The sequence below is a fragment of the Stegodyphus dumicola genome, chromosome 1, assembly GCF_044657685.1.
Source record: "Stegodyphus dumicola isolate Sdum_Otavi_A_Nest chromosome 1, ASM4465768v1".
Taxonomy (NCBI): Eukaryota; Metazoa; Arthropoda; class Arachnida; order Araneae; family Eresidae; genus Stegodyphus; species Stegodyphus dumicola.
In genome coordinates this window covers 203832542-203852754 of record NC_140768.1, presented here as the reverse complement: position 1 = coordinate 203852754, position 20213 = coordinate 203832542, and the positions used below count along the sequence as shown (strand labels likewise).

Genomic DNA, 20213 nt, shown 5'->3' with positions numbered 1-20213 from the left:
CCTGCTGCAATCATAAACCCCTTACTGAATTTTTTTTTTTTTGGGATTGACGGAACAGTTTTTCTTGCTGTTTTAGATAATCAATACACCTTTTCTTGTTGGTGGTGGTGTTGTTACACCTCTAGGTAAACCCTTGCTTCATCAAGGGTCGCAATTTATTTCCATTAACTTCTGCTAAAATGTTTGCACACAGGGTTCTACAAATTGTTCTGTGTTTAGCGCATGCCTAAGCAAAATCTGGTAAACGTTATGATTTTAGCTTTTTTAAGATTTAAATTTTGGTCTATTATTTCAGTTATTGTTGCTACAGATATATTTAAAGACTTTGTAATTGATTTCTTCATCTTTGGGTTTTCTCTTGTTATCAACAATTTAACTTTAAAAACTTAAGTACAAACAGTACGTACATTTTCTGGTATTCGTTTCGAAGCTTCGTTTTATGTAGATGTAATAAATGACGGTTTCCCCCTTTCGGGTTAACAATTTTGCTTATTTTACACTCAGAAATTTTAATACCATGAATTTAACAACGCCTTTGAATTATGGAACGGGAATATGCCTCTTTGGAAAGGGCAAAAATATATCCTTCAATCCGCAACTTGTTCACATGTGAAGTTTCGGAAGAATGAGAAAATTTAAAGTAGCAGACAACATTTTTCATTTCAAATAATAAGATGTTTGAGATATTTTTATTCCAAAGCATTTGCTTTTCTTTTAATTCTTTATCGAAATTGTCCTAAAAATGTGTAAACATCCTTCGTTTATGCTGAAGAGTTTCAGAAATATAAATAACTGCAATAGAGTTGTTTTAAACAGTAATGGCATAGCTAGATGTAAGCCATTGTTCGTAAGGCAGGTAACATTTTATTAACATTCATTTTTCCTTTGAGATATATCTAAATATTATCAATCCTATTACTATCAATGGGTCGTACATGTCGAAGCCAAAGTATTATTATATGTCTGACACTATACGCTGTCGGTATATGACAGTATTGCGGTATATCTGTCGTTTTATGTCTCAGGAATTTCATGGTTTGCTGACACATACTATATATTAAAACTATTGGGACTATTTTTCCATATCCCCTTAAAACGTTTAGTTTTCTTTTTTCCCATTACCCGTAAGTATCAGATATGATTAAATCTATACTGCGTCATGAAACACATTGCGCAAAGCAAAAAAATTACATTCATATGTAACGATTAAAGTCAACGGGCTAAAAAGTATATTAGACTTTCAGCCGGATAGTGGTTAGCGACGATGACTGCCGTATGGAACGCCCTGGGTTTGAATCACTGAGATGGCATTGATGTTTGTCTGTGTGACATGGGGCACTCTAAATATGCGTCTAGTCGAAAGTCCTGTCGAGTGGTTGGAGGAGAAGGGTAGAAAACCCTCGGACCCGGCCCCCCTGAAGTGCTCTTTTTCAAAATTGTGGGGGGGGGATTGAGCAAAGTCATATTGTCACCTGTCACCCAAGGTTGTTGCTAACGACAGACGCAGCCTTGATTCTTTGTCTCATTGTATTTCGTCGTCTTGTTCTGATATCAGCCAAGCCAGATTAGTTATAAAAACAACAACAAAATTATAGTATCTCATTCTGTTGTTTTAATAAAACATTTAACAATCATAATACTAAGTATCATTCAAAGATGCCGCGTGATTAGCAAAGATTTACCACTTGCCTGTAATACCAATTATTGTATTCTTTTATTCCGATATAGAAGGTAATTAAAATCCCATTCTTACAGATCTACTCGCCCCTACCACTTGCCCGTAATACCAATTATTATATCTTTGGAGTAATTAAAATTATATTTTTGAAGAAATAAATATAAAAATCCAGCTATTGAAAAGGCTATCGTTTACACTGTAGGAGAAAAACTACAAAAGAAATGTGATATGAGTGAACAAATGGGAATATAAGGCAAGAAAAAGTTCAAGAAAATACCCCTAAATATTTCTGGCAATTTCTAAAAATAAACTGTGCACTAAATCTCATATTTTTTAAAGAAATCAGATAGTGTTTAATAAGGGTTGCACTCTGTATTCATTTTCTGTAGTACCTTTGCAATTTTCCGTATAAATCGAACTTTTTTCTAAAATAGTGGAAGCAAAGAAATTGCGTAGCATCTTCTAGAAAAAAATGATTGCTTGCCTGCAGACGTTTACATCAGTACTGACCATCACTTCTATTCACTCTACAAACATAACTTCAGCATAACCTGTAGGGCAAGAACTGCTTTCTTAAGACGCGCTTTGCTCACTTCGAATATTCTTCCTCGAACTACGGCTAAGCAGGGAGTGACAAACAGAGTAAATTGTCCTAAGCTTCCACAGCCTCCGGCGTATCTTATAGAATTCTTAGGATTTGGAAATCTGGTGGCTGCCAAAACGTATTATAGATTGGTGAGGGAAAAAAACGTCATGAGAGAAATGTACTAGTTCTCCTTTTTTTCCTCGTTCCCTTCATCTTCTTCGGTTATATGGGTTTTTGATGTTACTGTCCGAGAAGATTCTTTTGTTGCCACGAACGTTTTGTGCCGAAAGGAGGGAAAAATTCGCTATGGAAATAGATGAGAAGGGGAAAGAAAAATGATAAAAAAAAATGAAAGGAAGAAAATGCCCCAGGGATTATTTAGGAAAGTGACAAATGCCTCGAGAATGCTCCGAAGATTGAAGTTTGCAGATAAGATGGTCTCGTAAAGCTTGAAGATAACATCTGGTTATCGAGCATTTTTTGGGTGTCGTTCTTACATGATTGCATTGGCACTTGATGCAAGAATGAGATTTTGCTAGAGTAGCGACATCACGATCAGCCTCCACTGCTCCCTGGCGCATTTTTGATGCGCCTATATGAAACATTTCTTGCAGATATCCATAAATATACCAAAAGAAAGCTTTCCAATATAAATTTATGAATGCAAATATTAGATTTATACTAAAACAAATAAGTTCAGCTTGAATTTTATATTTCAAATGTAAAAATGAAATTTATTTACTTATGATATTACTGATATATCATGATACGCCACGATATTAACTAGTGTGCATAAAATAATTTTAATCTATGTTTAATAGGACCCGCATCGAAATCTCTCTAATACAATAATCCACAATTATTTCAATCTTCTGTGATAGTCGTCGCCTTTTAAAACATAGCCGTTGTTGATACACAATATCATTACTGTGGAACATATGGCAAATTTGTCCTTTCATAGTTACCTCTAAAAGAGATTAGTATTCCCGAGAATATAAATAATCATCATTGTTAAATATCGCTTTTCTAAACAAATACTTCCATCTCAACTCCTGATTCATCGAGGTAAAAGTGTACAACGGTCATATTTAACTCAAAGCCATGGTTAATAAGACGGCAGTTTAAGATGAAAAGACGAATAGGTAAATTAATATTAACTGAAAAGTACTATTATTAATTTACATGCACTTTCAAGCAGTTTAATTTAAGGAATAAGTTAGGTTGGTTGCGCATATTAAATGAGTATTCAGAGCGAAGACAGCATACAATAAATAAGGGAAGTGTGAGCATTGTTAGAAATGGAAACTATTTATAACTAGCATTAAAAAATGATTTGCAAGAGCATTGGGAACTAACCACACAGCTCAAAGTCGCTTATCAAAGTCTTTGAAACTTTTTTTATTGTACAATATTTATATATTCCGGATTACACACAATTAAATTACGCACTACTGTGGATGAAAGAAGCTTCCAAATATTATGACACTGCCTATATCACTTCTGTTGTTCCATACTTCTTTTACGTTCCTTTTTGTATTTCTTGCAGAGAGATTTATCTTACGCTGATGGTTTGTGATGGTAAATTTTCCATCATTCCACAATAAACAAACTTTATTTAGGCCTGGTTCAGTTAATCCTCAACCGTACTTATGCGCCTTAAGCTTGCTCTAAGAAATAATTGTCATTTTCAGATTTTGTCATCCTAAAGGGGCAATGGCTGTGGGAGTTACATAACACATATATATGTGTGTGTGCATACCACTGTAAACCTTATATTGAAGCCATGGTAAAATTGCGACTCATGACTCGTATGCAGCTCACTAGTCCCATGAAGAGCGTTCATACGGTGTATAGCTTTCCCAACTGTGATCAGTCATAAGGAGTAAAAGACAGTCAACAAAGTCATATGACTTTGCTGATTTGCCCTTACCTATGCGGAATTATATTCTCTGAAAACATCACAAATTATGATGGAGTGGTTGGTGCCCTCCCACCCAACTCAGGTACCAGGGCAGCAAGCCTAACCCTTGAGTGCGACAGGGGCTCCCGAACTGCACTCTTACGTATTGCAAGCGGTCATATTAAATGAGCTTCTCTTTCAAGGAGGACATGCAAATCTTTGCCACATGCAGCGAAGTGCCGAGAACTTCAGGCTTTTGCCGAGCACGTATTAGGCTGCTTGGGCCTCTCTAGGGAGGATATTTACTCCAAGCTTTTCTTTGTATTCGACCTTCTTAGAGTCAACGGTCTTTTGGACCTTGTCTGAGTTCTTAACGAATCGGAGGAAAAACAACAACAACAACAAAAACAAAAGCAGCAACAGACATTAGTTCATTTCACACTTTTGAAACAGGGTTTAAACCGTAGTCAATTGAGAAAAGTCAACTTGCGTGTATACGAACTTACAGCTGAGTTAAATCATAGACCACTTGAGTTTGTGGATCGCCAGTTCGACCGGTTGTCATTTGTATCGATTGAATCATAAGCCATTGCCAATCATTCCTTCTCAACGATTAATTTATACCAGATTGATATACAATGTTGAGCAGTTAGAACATTTTGATCAAATCCCTTTGCCATTTTCCGTGACTTAATAATAACTAGTTGCTTAGAAAAGGAGGTTCACCTTATGCTAATTGTGAATATAAAGCCCTCGTCTGAATGCTTCTTTAAGTGCATCTCGCGTCTTTTCAAAGAATAATTATATTTCTAAAATATCATTTCAAACTGAAATAGAAATCGGGCAAAGGCAAGATTTTTATCCATTAGTAACTTCATTTCTTTAATTATAATATATTCAAAGTAATTTTAAGTTATTTCAAAATATGTAGAATTTCTGAAATTAAAAATTAAAACTTTCAGATTTTAACGGCCGCACAAAGGGATCTGTTAAGGATTATACGCTCTTTCTGAACTCTCAATAAAGTACTCTATATGCAGATGATCTTCCTCTGCGTGATTTTTGATTATCGAATCTTTTAAAGAGCCTGGTATTTTAAAGAGTGTGCTCTGTAGCAGACATACTTTGAAATTGTGTTTTTGTCGGAATCTTTAAGAGCATCCTCTGGATCCTGTCTACAAATTTTCCAAGCAATCTGCATTTTAGTTTCAGCTGTAGAGTGCTTTGAATAGGCCAAGTTTAATAACGATCACCTTGTAAACACAAACGCCAGCGCGCTCTCACTCACACGTATATATATATATGTACATGTAAGATGTTACATGTATATATAAATATATATATATATGTATGAAATGTAGAATCTCATACATTATTTGTGTTCTGCAGCCGGGGCAACAGGAATGAGACAAATTTTGGAATATAAAGTGATACGTTTATTTTAGCATCCATCTCACAAGCGTTCCTCCTGTACCTCGAGAGAGAAGCCCTATTTATAGATATGTGTGCGTCATGGTGCTCATCCAATACGCGATATTAATTGAAATCACGAGGTGACGCTTATCTTCTCATCAGGAGTGTTCTTAAGGACTTTATATAATATGACAAATTTATGAGTTTGGCGCTTTGGCGGGCGCCAACAGGTTAATATAATTTATAATAAAGAAAGAATTTCGCCAAAATTTAGGAGCAGGGATGCAATTTAGGTAGGGAATCGCCAACACATTATTAAGCAATATGATTAGAATTTAATTTAATCACTTGATTTAAAAATATCATTACATATATATATATATATATATAGATATAGATATAGATATCATTACATATCTATATATATATATATAGAGATATAGATATATATCATTATATATATATATATATATCATTACATATATATAATAAAATACGATGGCTGCTCTAAGAAATAATTGGCGACCTCAAAATGGACTATTCTAAATTTTATGTTCTCCCCCTAAGTTCATCTTATCTCCCAAATTCGAGATCTTTCCAAGTTACATAAGACTGCTTGCAAAAGGGAACTTATTTCTCCCGCCTTCTTAGCATGCCTTCGTGGTGTAGTGGCCAGCACCCTCAGCGCGTATTCGAGAGGCCCGTGGTTCGACTTCCGGCGAAAGCGTTGCTCATTTTTCATCTCTCCTGCTTTCAAAAATGCCTAATATCTCTACAGTGGGGCCCGAACTGAAAAGGTGGTGAACGATGATTCTTCACCACCAGGATTTGGCGGCTGGGTCCCCTAAAACCCCAGTCGCTCTTTAAAAGGGGGAGTATATAAGGTATTTCTTCCGCCTTCTTAAAATGCCTTTGTGGTGTAGTGGTAGGCCCGCTCCACGCGAATTCGAGAGGTTCGTGATTCGATTCCCGGCGAGGGCATTGCTCATTTTTCCCATCTCCTGCTTCGAAATAACCGAATGACTCTAGAAACAAAAAATCTAAAATTAATCAATCGCAGCTTAGCTATACATATGCACCTGCCTAGTATAAATACTTCTTCGTGAGCAATTACGTCAGTTTTTCTTCTTATTATCCTCTCCTACCATGTAAAACATCTGCACTGCTAGGCTCTATTATTCTTTACTTTAAATCTTTTGCACATGATTATCGGTGTTGTTAACTACGATCTAGATCTATTTTCTCTACACAAAACTGAATTAATGTGCATTATCATGGAATATTTGGTTTATGCATTCATCTTTCTAATTACGCAGTAAAGTTTCTTCAAGTTATAATGTAGAGAGCCATCGTCAATCCGTTGCAACTTTTTTCACGAAGTCATCTTGTTACGATAATGGCACAGTCTTATTACACACACACATATATATATATATATATTATATGCATATATATATATATATATATATATTATATGTATATATATATAAATCCATTAACTGCTTTCATATTGTACATTCGAGCCGCAAAAAATTTTGAGACCTCTGTCATAAGAGATTAAAAATTTCCTATGTTTCTCTGTTTTGATGTCAGAATTTTTCATCTAAAAATTACAATTCAGCCTACCAGTATCCAAACGTATAATTCTGAAAATAAGACGGAAAATTATATGCATGTACAACCAGAGCCATGCCAACATATTTTTTCACCTGAGGAAAAAAGGTAAATACGCGCCCATATATATATATATATATATATATATATATATATATATATCAAAATAGCTATATTTTTATTAAACAAAAGTAAATGTTTTAAACCAAAATATCATAATTCTTATAGCATAATTATACCAAAATTCTTTATAAAGTTTATATAGTTAGTTTATAAAGTTTATAAAGTTACGAGTAAAAAGTATATTTTACTCGTAACTTTATAAACTCAGAAAAATAATATAGCCAATTATTTATAACTTTCAAATGAAAATGTTAAAAATTTCTTTTTTGCTAAATAAGAAATAACATCGAAATGCACATTACATTAATTTCCATATTTTCTTGCAATTCTTCCTACTGTTTTATTAATTTAAGTTTACTGAAGCTTATTTACCCTAATAATAGCTGACAAATCTAAAAACATAATTAAATTTTTAATAACATAATTTAATTTTTAAATTCGTATGGCCAATTTGACGCCCCTTCTAGTGATTTACCTGAGACAAGTGCCTCACTTGCCTCACCCTTGTCCCGTACAACTCATCATCCGTGTAAAACGCATACAAAGGATAAAATTTGACCAGTAAGGGACTGATAGCATTTACTGAAGTATACTGTACTCGGAATTATACGTTTACGGGCTACTTTAAATTTACTCAGATTCGTAGATGAATGAATTAAGGTATTCTAATAATTTTAACCTAATTCTGAATGAATGAAACAACTAGTAGCTGAAAGAATAAGTATAACTGGAATATTGGTAATTCAACCCAAATTCAAATCTCAAGGATCGCTGGCTATGCGAAAATTTAAAGCAAATGAACATGAAAGATTTTACGATTTTTACTTCTATTTGATATGTCTTAATCTACTAAACAAGCGAAGCAAGCAAGAATTGTGGATCAGTTCAAAATTGTTTCCTTGTACTGGTGAGTATCATTTAGAGTTTAGGTGTTTTACGGAATAATGAAAGTCGTACTTTTCATCAAAATATTGCGGTGTTCCAAAATTCTTGTAAAATTGCAGTTGGAAGCGGTTTCATGGGCTATGCTTCATTATGTTCAGACTTTGTCCTGCTCGGGATGCTTTTTGAATATTGTTAACCGATTACTTATTTAATTTTGAAAAATGGCTTCGTTCTCTGTAAACCGGAACTAACTGAAACTGTGAAAACTAAATCAGAGGAACTCGAAAGTAATTTTCTCTTTCGGAGCATTAAAACCTTCTCCTCTGACTACAATTCTGCAGAGCTCAGTTGCTCAGCGGGGCAAACTTAATTTAGTTTTCAATTAACTATTAATTCGTTCACAATTAATTTATATCCCAAATAATGAAATATCCAGGTGAGTGGATTACATTTTTGAGACTGTTCGGGACTACCATGGTAAGTATTTCGCCTCACTAGAAATTTTATGCGATTATTATAAACATATACTGTATACAGTGAAAATCGTTTAACACGAAACTGAGGGGATTGAAATATTTTTTCTTGTTAAAAGAATTTCGTGTTAAAGGATATTAAAAAAAAAAGGAACATATATTTAAGAAAATTAAGTTTATTAGAGTACATTTGTTTACATAGATATGTATATATACATTTATTTAATAAAAATCAATGAAACAACAAAATCCAAAAGAACTTAATGAAAATTAATGTAAAATTTTAAAGTTTTTTGAAAAACAAAACACTTATTGAGTTTTTGGAAAATATTCTGATATTTTTCTTTGTCTTTTTTAGCATCAAATTAGTCAATGTCGCCCATTTTTTTATTCATTTCACCACTGGAATGTGCGTCTAAATAACTGCGAATACTTTTCACGATGTTCCTCATTTCGGATGACTTGGGAAAAGGAGCTGAATTATTCATTTCATTTTCGTCGTCGGAATCTGCATCAATGATATTTTTTTAGCTTTAAACAAACTCCAAAATGTCTTTGTCTACCATAATTGGGGCTGTACACAGAATAACATCAAGTGCTGCAACGAATTCTTCCGATAATACAATAGGACAGTCCAATAATACAGAAACTTTCTCAAACATTTCATTAAGTGTCGGCTCAGTTTCAATCTCCTCTTTCTCAATTTCTTTTACCGCGAAAGAATCTGACACTTTTGAGAATCATGCATGACGAAAACAATTTTCATTCGTCCTTGGAATCACTGAGTCACCATGCAGAGCGCAGCATATGAAGAGACAGAGACATACGGAGTGCAACATATGAACCAAACTCACAGATTTTTACTCACACTGCAATGTGCTCGTCACCGAATTCCAAAGCCAACTGATGAGAGATAAGTTTGTGCGGCGTTTATAGGGGTGGAAGGTGAAATTAGCTTAGATAAACAAAACTGGTTCGTGTCGCAGCCTATTCCGAAGGTATTTCAAAGCCAAATTAGCCTCCTACGAAACATGTGAAACCATCTCTCTTTCATTTCACACCCCTCTTAAATCTCGCCTGCGAAGCCGGTGTTTTCCGCATTTTGTTCATTCCCAGAGCGGATATGTTTTCGTGTTAAGCGATTTTTGTTTCGTGTTATGAGAAACAAAATGCATGAAAATACATAATAGTTTATTGGGACGCATATTTCACAAGTGCACATCTGTGTAGCCACAGAGGGAGTGGTTTCTAGGAATGACCAATGGGCATCCAGTAATATCTCTGTCATGCCACATGACCTTACGCGTGCTTTAAGATTTAAGCAAGATGGTTGAAAATATTCTGCCACGTAATTTTATCTGTATAAAATAATTAAAGCATCGTCGATTTCTTCTGAAACTTTTCATTGCGAAATTAGATCAAATATAAGCAATTGTGAAGCTTTCACTAAGAAGTCAGAACTTTTTATTTCAGTCTATATGAAAAAGGTGCTCTAATAACCAATGCAGAATTTTATTCAAAGTGAACTTTACTAATTTGGATTCGTATACATTTTAGTGTGTTAAATTTCCCATTTAATAACTGTTCTTTCTTAAATGTATTGTCTATACAAGAAATACTCATCAAACTAAATGAATTTATCTTCTTCACAACGAATATATTCAATTTATTCACTTATTAACTTTTACTCTTAATAATGGATATAATCAGATCATACACAACATGTATTCTGAATCTTACACTTTAAAATTCAAAAGAATGCAAGCATTGAAATAAGAAAACATTAGATTCATTGTGTCACTTCCAGTCCAAAAAATTACACACTTGAATTCTCTTAATCCACAGGTGTTAGTAAATGCATAATATTCGAGGCTAATTGTAGCTTGAGTCATTTTCTCGATGTAAAGAGCGATAATACGCCGTGAACATCAATCCAAATATTAATGCGTGATAAAAATCGCGAAGAAATGTCAGCGATTGCGTGATAAAAATCGTGAAAGTGAAATGTCAGCGATTAATTAAACTCATAAAACGAAAGCACTACAAGATTTTCTGCTATTACGCCATACATTTATAACTGCGAAACAAATACAAATTAAACGTAAACAACATACACTCACAGGCTCGAAGATTTAGCGTCACAAGAGCAATAGAAGATCATTGGTCAGTTTTCGAAACCCCTCCCTCAGTGGCTACGCTGATGTGCATTTGTGAAATATGCTAACGGGACCGTTGTATTATTTCGTGTCAAGCGATATTTCGTCTTAAGCGTTTTCGCGTTAAACGTATTTCACTGTACCTACGCCAGTTAACTGAGTATTTTTAGCAATTTTATTCTGAAATTTGGGTATCGACTTACATATAAATTCAACACGATTTCCAAATAATTTGATCAAAAAATTGTATTATAAGTTAAAAAATCGTAAAAGTATTACTTTTATTTTGTTTAATACTAATATACATTAAACAAAAATTTAAATAATGGAACTCGGAATTTTTTTACAATCGTCGGTGCCTGAGAAAAAAACCGGGTGAAAGTCACTGTCTTCCATTTCATTATTAACACTGTTGTTATCCTCCTTGTAAATTATTTCCTCTTCAGTTACATCCAGAGCATCTCTGCAAAACTGATAACTTTTATTTTTAAACTAGCAAAATTTCTAGTTTTGTCAGAGCATCTTTCACTACATAGCAGAAATTAAGCCTATCATTTTATTCGTAAAATCGTCAGCACAAGTGAGGCAAAATTTCTTTCGATTGCTTAAGAAAGGCTCGCCCCACAGACAATAAAAGTACAATTTTTCATAGTATTGCCAATGCGCTAAATGTTGTTCATGCCTAAAAATTGAGAGAATTGAAGAAGAAAAACTATTGGAACTAAAAAGTCTATTAATTTTACAATGTTCTCATCCTTATTTTTCGATAGCTGATCATGAACTTAAACTCGTTTGATCATAGATCTGGCTAAGTTAGACATGCATTTGCTTCCACTTTTAGCGAAATATACAGCCATATTTTTAGAGCAATTTTAAATTCAGCTTACCCACGGTTTCAGTTTTGCGGAAAAATCTTACTTCTAGACTTACACAAGTATCAGCTTATATATGGTATTTTATGTTAATTCATAATTTATTTGATTGATAAATTCTAAGGCAGCAATAAAATTATTATTATACAGCATCGGAATGCGCCGTCAGATTGTCCAGAGGGGTTTACGAACAAATCTAATTTCATCAACCTCTAACGTTCCATTATGTTAAGCTAACCATTTATCATGATTTAGATCTGCACTGTCACTGCTCTTTTCCTCTTCCTTACTAAAATTCAAATCAGGTTTTAGAGCATTTAAGTTAAGGTTTTCGGATTGTTCGGCCCCTCGGGTGCACGTTACTAGGTTTCTGCTAACTCAGATAACATTATATTATTCGGCTTTGCATTATTGCTGTCTTCAGTTTAATTGCTACGCTGTTGAGAAGTTTTGAGCCAACTTCGAGTTAAACCCTTTCCGCACCCTTGTCTACTAGATTTAGTTTTAAATTTTAAATTGACCGTTACTTTAAGTTACCTCGCCACGAGTGGTGGTTAAGCACTATATGTGCGCTTTATATTCAAGTTCCGATTTTATAAAGAAAGGTTTGTTATAACTTCTTAAGATTTTGAAATTAATTTTAGACACAGCAATTGTTCGTTCTGCGTCTGCGCGGAGTTTGGACACAGTTTATGTTATCAAAGAAAAACAAACTTTATAAAGCTTATAAACCCACTGTAAACATATTCGATAGATACTTTAAAGCATTAAAATTATACACATTAGGCTACACTAGTATCCTTGTAACGAATCTATTTTTGGATATGAACATTTGTAATATTTGTTTTCTTAAAACAGTTAAGATTTTAATATGGAAGATAAATATGTCTGTTTCTCAGATCGTTTATTAAATTCCGATGCGAAGAAACATTTATAGCTTTGTCACATGTCCACCTAAGCGATTTAAAAGCAGGTTACAAAGTTACAAAAAGCCTCTATATAAAGCTTTTTATTTTTAATAATTTTTATAATTTTATTTTTAATAATGCATTTTTTCTAAAATTTGCAGTCTTTCTGATATAGTTCACTTGTAAAAGTATACAGATTTTATAATATTATTGAAATAATTTGCAGAAATGGATAACTGTTTGAATATTATACTGTAATTAATAAAAAAATTTCTAACGTCAATACGTAGACGTTTGTATTCTGCTAACATCTAATTACGATAGTTCTTTATAATTTTTTTCTCTATCGCCTAAAACTATTTTTTTATCTATTGATACTTTTAATTTTATTTATATATATAAGCATAAAATCTATCTTTGAAAAATAATTTGTTAAATTCAAAGTACACATTTTAAAAATCATTAAATTTTTAAAAACGTTTCATTCCCTTTTTACCTTCTTTCAGATAAACCGAACTGTTTTATTATCCAAGATCGTAACGAGGCTGAAGATGAAATCCTTAGATGCAAAGCGGACGGCTTTCCTACGAAAATAAACTACACTTGGAGTAAGGACAACGAGACTTTAGACGACTATGAATTGGAGAACGACTATGATGACTACAGCGTTTACACATTGCCCAGGACTCCAGATAGCTATGGAGAATACGTCTGCATTGCTATCAATGACGTTGGAAGATCAGAACCTTGCAAAATAACTGTCAATGGAGCTGGTGAGTATGCTTTCTACATCTCATACAGGATAGGCGATTTTACTACCTGATTGCTTAACACCATTATAATCGGTTGAATCATGGACATGGCGAAAGTAGTTTATACTATAAAATAGCAGTAACTGAAAGAAATGCGTGAAATAACTGAAAATAGCTGGAAAGCCTGCAAGTAGTGCAGAAGGCTATACTTTAAAATAGAGTCAAACACCATCATAACGAAAGTTTCAAAGGAATGAAAGTTCGTTTTTCTATTAAGTCTTTAAGTCTTTTTTTAAGTCTGAAAAGAAAAATAGGCTATCTCACACAAAAATATAAAAATTGACTAATGAATTACATAAAAATGTAATACTATTAACTTATCTGTTAAAAAGAATGAATAATATCTCCAATAGAATAAAATCATGAAACTAAATGAAATCATGTTAAGGCTTAATTACAATTATTTCTTTCTGCAATTATTAAACGTGTTTTCCTCTCTTTTCAGTATTACCATATGTTAATAATTTTACACTCTAAATTACTTAGCATAAATGTCAGGATCTAATATTTTTAGCGAATACATTCATCCCTCTAAAATATATATTCTCAATCATAATCATTTTCGTGACAAATCCCTAAGATATGTCTAATTTTACATGAAAAGAGTGTTTCACCTGCCACGAATAGCCTTTGTATAGAGCACAGAGAAAAGTGGGGAAGACGCTAAAAGAACAGTGACGTAAAAGTCACAAAATGTGAGAGGAAATGTAAGAACAATTTGCAAATCACTATCAATTTTGAGAGCAGGCTGACTCCTGAAGAAGTCCCTCTTCATCAGGAGTATTTTCTAAAAGAGACCTATCTTTGATCTCCCTTGAAATCGATAAGAATTACAAGTATATTCCAAATCTAAGCCAAGCAAAGGTTGTTCTTTAGCCTAATTTTGAAATTTGTAAAGGTGATTTTCGCTATCATTTTAGCTTAATTCTGAATAATTGTGGCTAATAGTAACTTTTGAGCTAAAACTTATAAAAATTCTAGAAAAAATTATAATAATTAAAGGACACGTTTCAGGCAACTATATATAATTTTTGTACGTTTTAAAAGTCCCTATAGTCGTATAAAGTAATTTCAAGTAGTATATAGCGAATCAGATGAGACCGCAAAGTTCATTCGTTATATTCAGAATTCCCACCGGATTCGCTATTACCGGTGTTTCACGAAATGAATACAACAGTTAAAACAAACTATGGAATAAATTCAGCTATACTGTTTACAATATTTATTTAAAGGTTAGCATTTCACTATTCAAATTAAGTCTGACTTTCCTCTGAATTAGTGTATGACAAAAGATCAGTTTTGATGTTTCTTCAAAACATGAAGAATTTACCACTTTGTTGTGAATAAACGCAGAACTAGAAATGTTCTTTCAAACTAAGCAGCAAGTACTCTCTGTAAACAATATTACCACATTAAAAGCAAAAACTTAGAATTTATCAGCTCAGTTGTTTTCTTAAACTAGACCGCTTTCATTTAAACTAAATCGACAATTACTTAAGACTGAAAATTCATTGTTTCACATCTGGGCAATCAAAGTTATATACATCTTTACCGGAATGCAGGCTGTATTGCAAATATAGACAAATCTGGCAACAGGTCTTATTATATCCTTCCCTTCGCATTTATTTCTACAGCCAATAAAATACATATTTCAAACTGAATTATTGTAACATATCTAAATGCGGTTGAACTATGACGTTCTGTGTTTAATTGTCATCTTCTGTGAGACGATCTCCTCCGCAGAAGATCCAAATCATTAAAAACTGAATGGTCTTCTTTTAGAATTCTCTGATGTTATATGCAGTATTCTTAAAAAAAAAATTAGATATTACATCGAGACCAAAATCTTTCTTTTCTGTAATTAGCTTTAAAGCCGAAAATAGCACTATTACTTCACGCAGGCAATTTCGCCTTTAGGAATGCAGTGATGTATATCAGTTGAATATGCAGCATTATGACTGCAATAAAAAAAATTCTAAATATTGCCCTTGGACGACAACAAAGAAACAGTTAATTAACCTAAGTGTTCATCAAGCATGGAAAAAGCTCCCTCTTATTCTTTATATTATTCTTTAACAGAAAACTGATTAATTCCAAATTAGTTTGTTTTATCTTCACATATAGTATATACACTCATGTCCATAAATTAAGGATAATTCGGAGTCACGCGTAAATCGAACTCTAAAATAAATATATCACCTGTAAAATCACTACACACATCTTCAAGAATCATATGCAAATTTCAGGAAGTAACCAGATGACACTGGTGGTACGTCACAATGACGAGAGTGTAAGAGAGTGATATATAAGGAATACAGGCAAAGAAGTAAAATTGTTCGCAGGCGCTTCATAACCATTTCAGTGCAATAACCGAGTATTTATGGCACAAAGGACTCATTTGGATGATTTTTTACGTCGTAGAATTATCGGCCGCTGGAATGTGGGCGTATCCAACTGGAAGTATCAGAGGAACTTGGAATTGCCCAGAGTGTCATCTCCAGGCTTTGGAAACGCTTCCAAGATGATGGTAATGTGAGTAGACGTTACAGCACAGGTCGCCCCAGAGTTACAACGCGGAATGACGACCGATATTTGGCAGTTACTGCCAAAAGAAACAGGCGGAGCACAGCCTCAGACAATAACAAGTACGACAATAACAAGGAAGACCGTGTGTACAGACGCTTAGGGCAGATTGGTCTATATGCTCGTAGACCTGTCATATGCGTTCCACTTACTGCAAGTCACTGTCGCCTGCGGTTAACCTGGAGTACAGAGCATGCATTGTGGACACCGCAAAAGTGGGCTTGTGTGATGTTTTCCGACGAGTCCAGGTTTAGCTTGCAGTCTGATTCTCACCGGACTTTCATATGGAGAGCTCAAGGTACCCGTTACCACCAAGAAAACATCATTGAACGACACCGTTACGTTGGTGTAGGAGTGCTCGTTTGGGGTGGAATTATTCTGGGTTCCAGAACTGAACTGCATGCTCAAATTGGAACCATTACAAGCCAAATCTATCGGGACGTCAATCTGGAACAACATGTACGTTTGTTTCGGGGCGCCATAGGCGCACAATTTGTGTTTATAGATGACAACGCCCGTCCTCACCGTGCAAACATCGTAAGAGAATGTCTTCAATCGGAGGATATCACCCGTATGGACTGACCAGCATTCTCGCCGGACTTGAGTCCAGTAGAGCACGTGTGGGACATGCTTCGCCGACGAGTTGCAGCCCGTCAACCTCCTCCTACATGTCTACCGGAACTTCGGAAAACATTGTGTTTTTTGAGTGGTATAATATCAAGATCAGATCGATACTTTGATACTCAGAATGCCTAGGCGTTATACGGACTGTATTGCATCGTCTGGGAGACATACAATGTATTAACAATCATACCAACCATGTAATATTGTTTTTTTGTAAATAGGTGTTTTTTGTAATTTGCTCCAGGGAGAAAAAATCGCTAATTTTTTTAATAATTATCAAACATATAGCATCTTTTTTTTTGCTCTTTACCTTTTGTTTAATGAATAAGCTTTACAAATAAGTCAAATTTGTTTTGCTTCTAACTCTTCCTTTGCCTAATTTTGCATTATCCTTAATTTATGGACATGAGTGTAAATATATATATAGAGAGAGAGAGAGAGAGAAAGAGAGAGGGAAACGTACTTACTTTACTATGGTTCTATCAATGCCATGCACTTTCCATTTTGATTTCTTATACCGTGCGGATATTTTAGGACATAAATTTTGAACCATATTCTTTATATTGTTTATAGTCCAAAGGGACTTTGCCCCTGAAGGACTATTGTTTTCGTTTTGCGATTTTGCGTTGAATCACTATAAACGACGAATCACTTTTTAAACTGTTGCCACAAAATGTTAGAATCCTGCATTATATTTGAAGAAATTAAATAATGAAAAATCTGCATAAATATATGTATATTTATCGCATTGTTATAAAACAACGGTACATAGAGCCATCAAACTTCGAATGACGTAATCCTCCTACGAATATGGACCAATTTTGACCAATTTCGAAATCTGGAATTTGTTTTATTATCGATTTCATATTTTGTAAAACTTTAACGAATTTTTGAGTAACAAATTCAACGATTTAAAAGCCAGCAATGGCAACAATCTACAGGGAGAAAAAAAACTTTTTATCTCCAGCGCGCGGAACTGTGTATTGGAAATTATAAAGATATGCTCATTTTAAAATTATTTTAAGACATTGCTATTGAACTGAATTTTATGGTTTAAGTGCCAAAGAACATGATATTTAATAAATAAAGGTAACACGGAAAACGTTAAAAAAAAACGCCCCTTTGGACGTAATTTAAAATCTGAAGCCTTTCAGAATTCTTATTTTTTCATTTTTCCAGAAAACCGTCCTGTCACTGAAAATTACTTTAGGCTGCACTAGTCACATCTGGGTTTTAACGTTTATGTGCATTTTACATCCTTGTACGAAGTAAAAGAATTTCTGTTATCGTGAAAACTTCGTATTTCAGTGGCAATATCCATTTTGAGCCTTTCCGAATACAATTGGAAGATTTCTCGTGGTGTCTGTATGTACAGACAGAATAAAGGAATCTTTTCTCCAAAATGGCTTCTAAAAACATATTTCAAAGCAATTCAGAAGGAATTTTTGTCGTAACGTCTATACGCACTTACGTACCGTCCGTATGCATGTATGATGTATGTATGTATGCATGCATATCTAAAAAATGATTAGCCATAAAACGTTGAAATTTTATATATGGAACTGATATAAGATCTAGTTGTGCACCTCCATTTTTTATTGCAATCGGAAATACCAAACATGTATATATATATATATATATATACACATACATATATATACACACACCCGCTTAAAAGACCTTTTCCTGGCCTTTATTTTCGCAATCGTTGGTCTAGTCATTAACTTTCAATTATATATGTGATTCAAATGACAAAAATATTCTTATTTAGGCAATAGCAAATTAAAAAAGAAAAGGAAAAAATGAAGAAAAAAAATTCCGATAAATTGTGAAATCTAACTTTTAATGCGGTCTCCCAATGCCTATACTTAAATTTGCGAAAGTTTTATACTCGTTATGAAAAAATAAAATTATAAGAAGTTTGACTCCTATATAATAAAAATTGACCACGATATTTAATTTCAAAATTTCCAATTTTTGATGTCATTTTCAACTTGTTTTGAAGAATAGGTTAAGTACGTAAGAATAATTCAAGGAAATAAGTTTAAATGAAGAGCAGCAAAAAATGTAATTTAATAGACCGTATAAAGAAGTCCTATGGTTTTTATTCTGTGTTTTTGTTTCGCAGTATTCCACATTTCTACGAAAGATCCAATTATTACCATGAATTCCACGTCTCATTACATAAAATACAAAAGTTGTCCTGTATGTACGTTTAATTAAGTAAATTCTGCATAGTTTATAAGGAAGGCAGGGTTGCGTAATCCATGGGGAATTAACACTGTTTCACAGTTTCTAGGAGGCTTGAATGAGGATTCTAATACGGAAATATTTATTTAAATTGACTTTAATATTTGCATATTTATAATTAATTTAACTTTATTATTTATCTTTACATCTCAATCCATTAATTAATTTCAATTTTCATTATTTATTTCTTTGTCTGTTTACTGTAAGTGACAGCTTTTCACAATTCGCTAACAGTTCAAAAAAATTAAATCCTATTCACAATTGTATTAAAAATAGTGTAATATTTTCAAGAATTACTTTAATTCGTGTTCATGCTTTCTCTCAAGAATTACTTTAATTCTTGAGAGAAAGCATGAACACGATCATACGGAAATCCAAGAAAACTTGGAATCTAAATCCGCAGAATAACATTAGTCATAATACACCCATCATATACGACATTATTTAACGATAATACTAAATGGAAAGCTTCACTGTACGTAGAAATTTCAATTTCGTTTCAAAGAGAAATATTCAAATAGTTTCTGAGTGCTTTACGATAATAAATAACTTAATTCAACCAAAGACAAACGCACAAACGAATTTCGCAGAGGAGTTTAATTCGATTATAAACGCCATACATCCAATAGGGAATTTAAATCTGTTATTTGATTATAAAGATCAATCCTTTTGAACCTGATATAAAAAATATTAAGATTTATTTTAAAAAGAACTCCTGAAGGGGAAGAAACTATCTGGTGAATTTTTTAATACCCCACAATTTGTCGTTAAAAAAGCCGCCTACCTATTATTCGGAGGCATTCTTTTTAACTGAAACTTTTTTTTTTTTTTTGTAAAGGCTTTGATGTATTCATTATAATAAAGGTTTAAAAAAGGCTCCAAGCATAATTTTTTTTAATTAAAAGGAAAATCAGTCACTTAAAAATGTTTCTTGACTGTCAGTTTTAATAATCAAAAATAAGCTTTTAAAGCTTTTCGTTTGGAATTTACCTTGAACTTTCGCTGGAAAAAATAACTAAAAATTAAAAAAGAGAGCAAAGCATCTTTCGCATTTGATTGAAGAATAGTTTTTTTTGATAAGTGCATTTGATGTATCATTGATACCTGAAGAACAAAATTTAGTAATCACATGTGTATAACGCTTTGTTATACCAGTTAATTAGAGTAACTAGAGAAACTTTTTAATATTAAGAAAGGAGATAACAAACAGAATAAAAATGGTGAAAGGAGGTAAGTTATATAAAATTTTACTACCTAGAAAGAATTAATAAATGTTTCTACTATTTTATTTATCAGTTTTTAAATATGATGAGCAATACATCCGTAAACAATAAAA

The 20213-nt window shown here is 33.2% G+C and overlaps 1 protein-coding gene across 1 annotated transcript in view; it reads left to right on the top strand.

The window, feature by feature from the left end:
* LOC118199035 (hemicentin-2-like) overlaps positions 1 to 20213 on the top strand; it is a gene marked incomplete at its 5' end in the record, with an annotated part of 837377 nt that overhangs the window by 543661 nt on the left and 273503 nt on the right. Inside the window, one exon of the mRNA XM_085806510.1 lies at positions 13115 to 13381. Coding sequence (XP_085662636.1) covers positions 13115 to 13381 — 267 coding nt within the window. The remainder of the gene's footprint in view (positions 1 to 13114; positions 13382 to 20213) is intronic.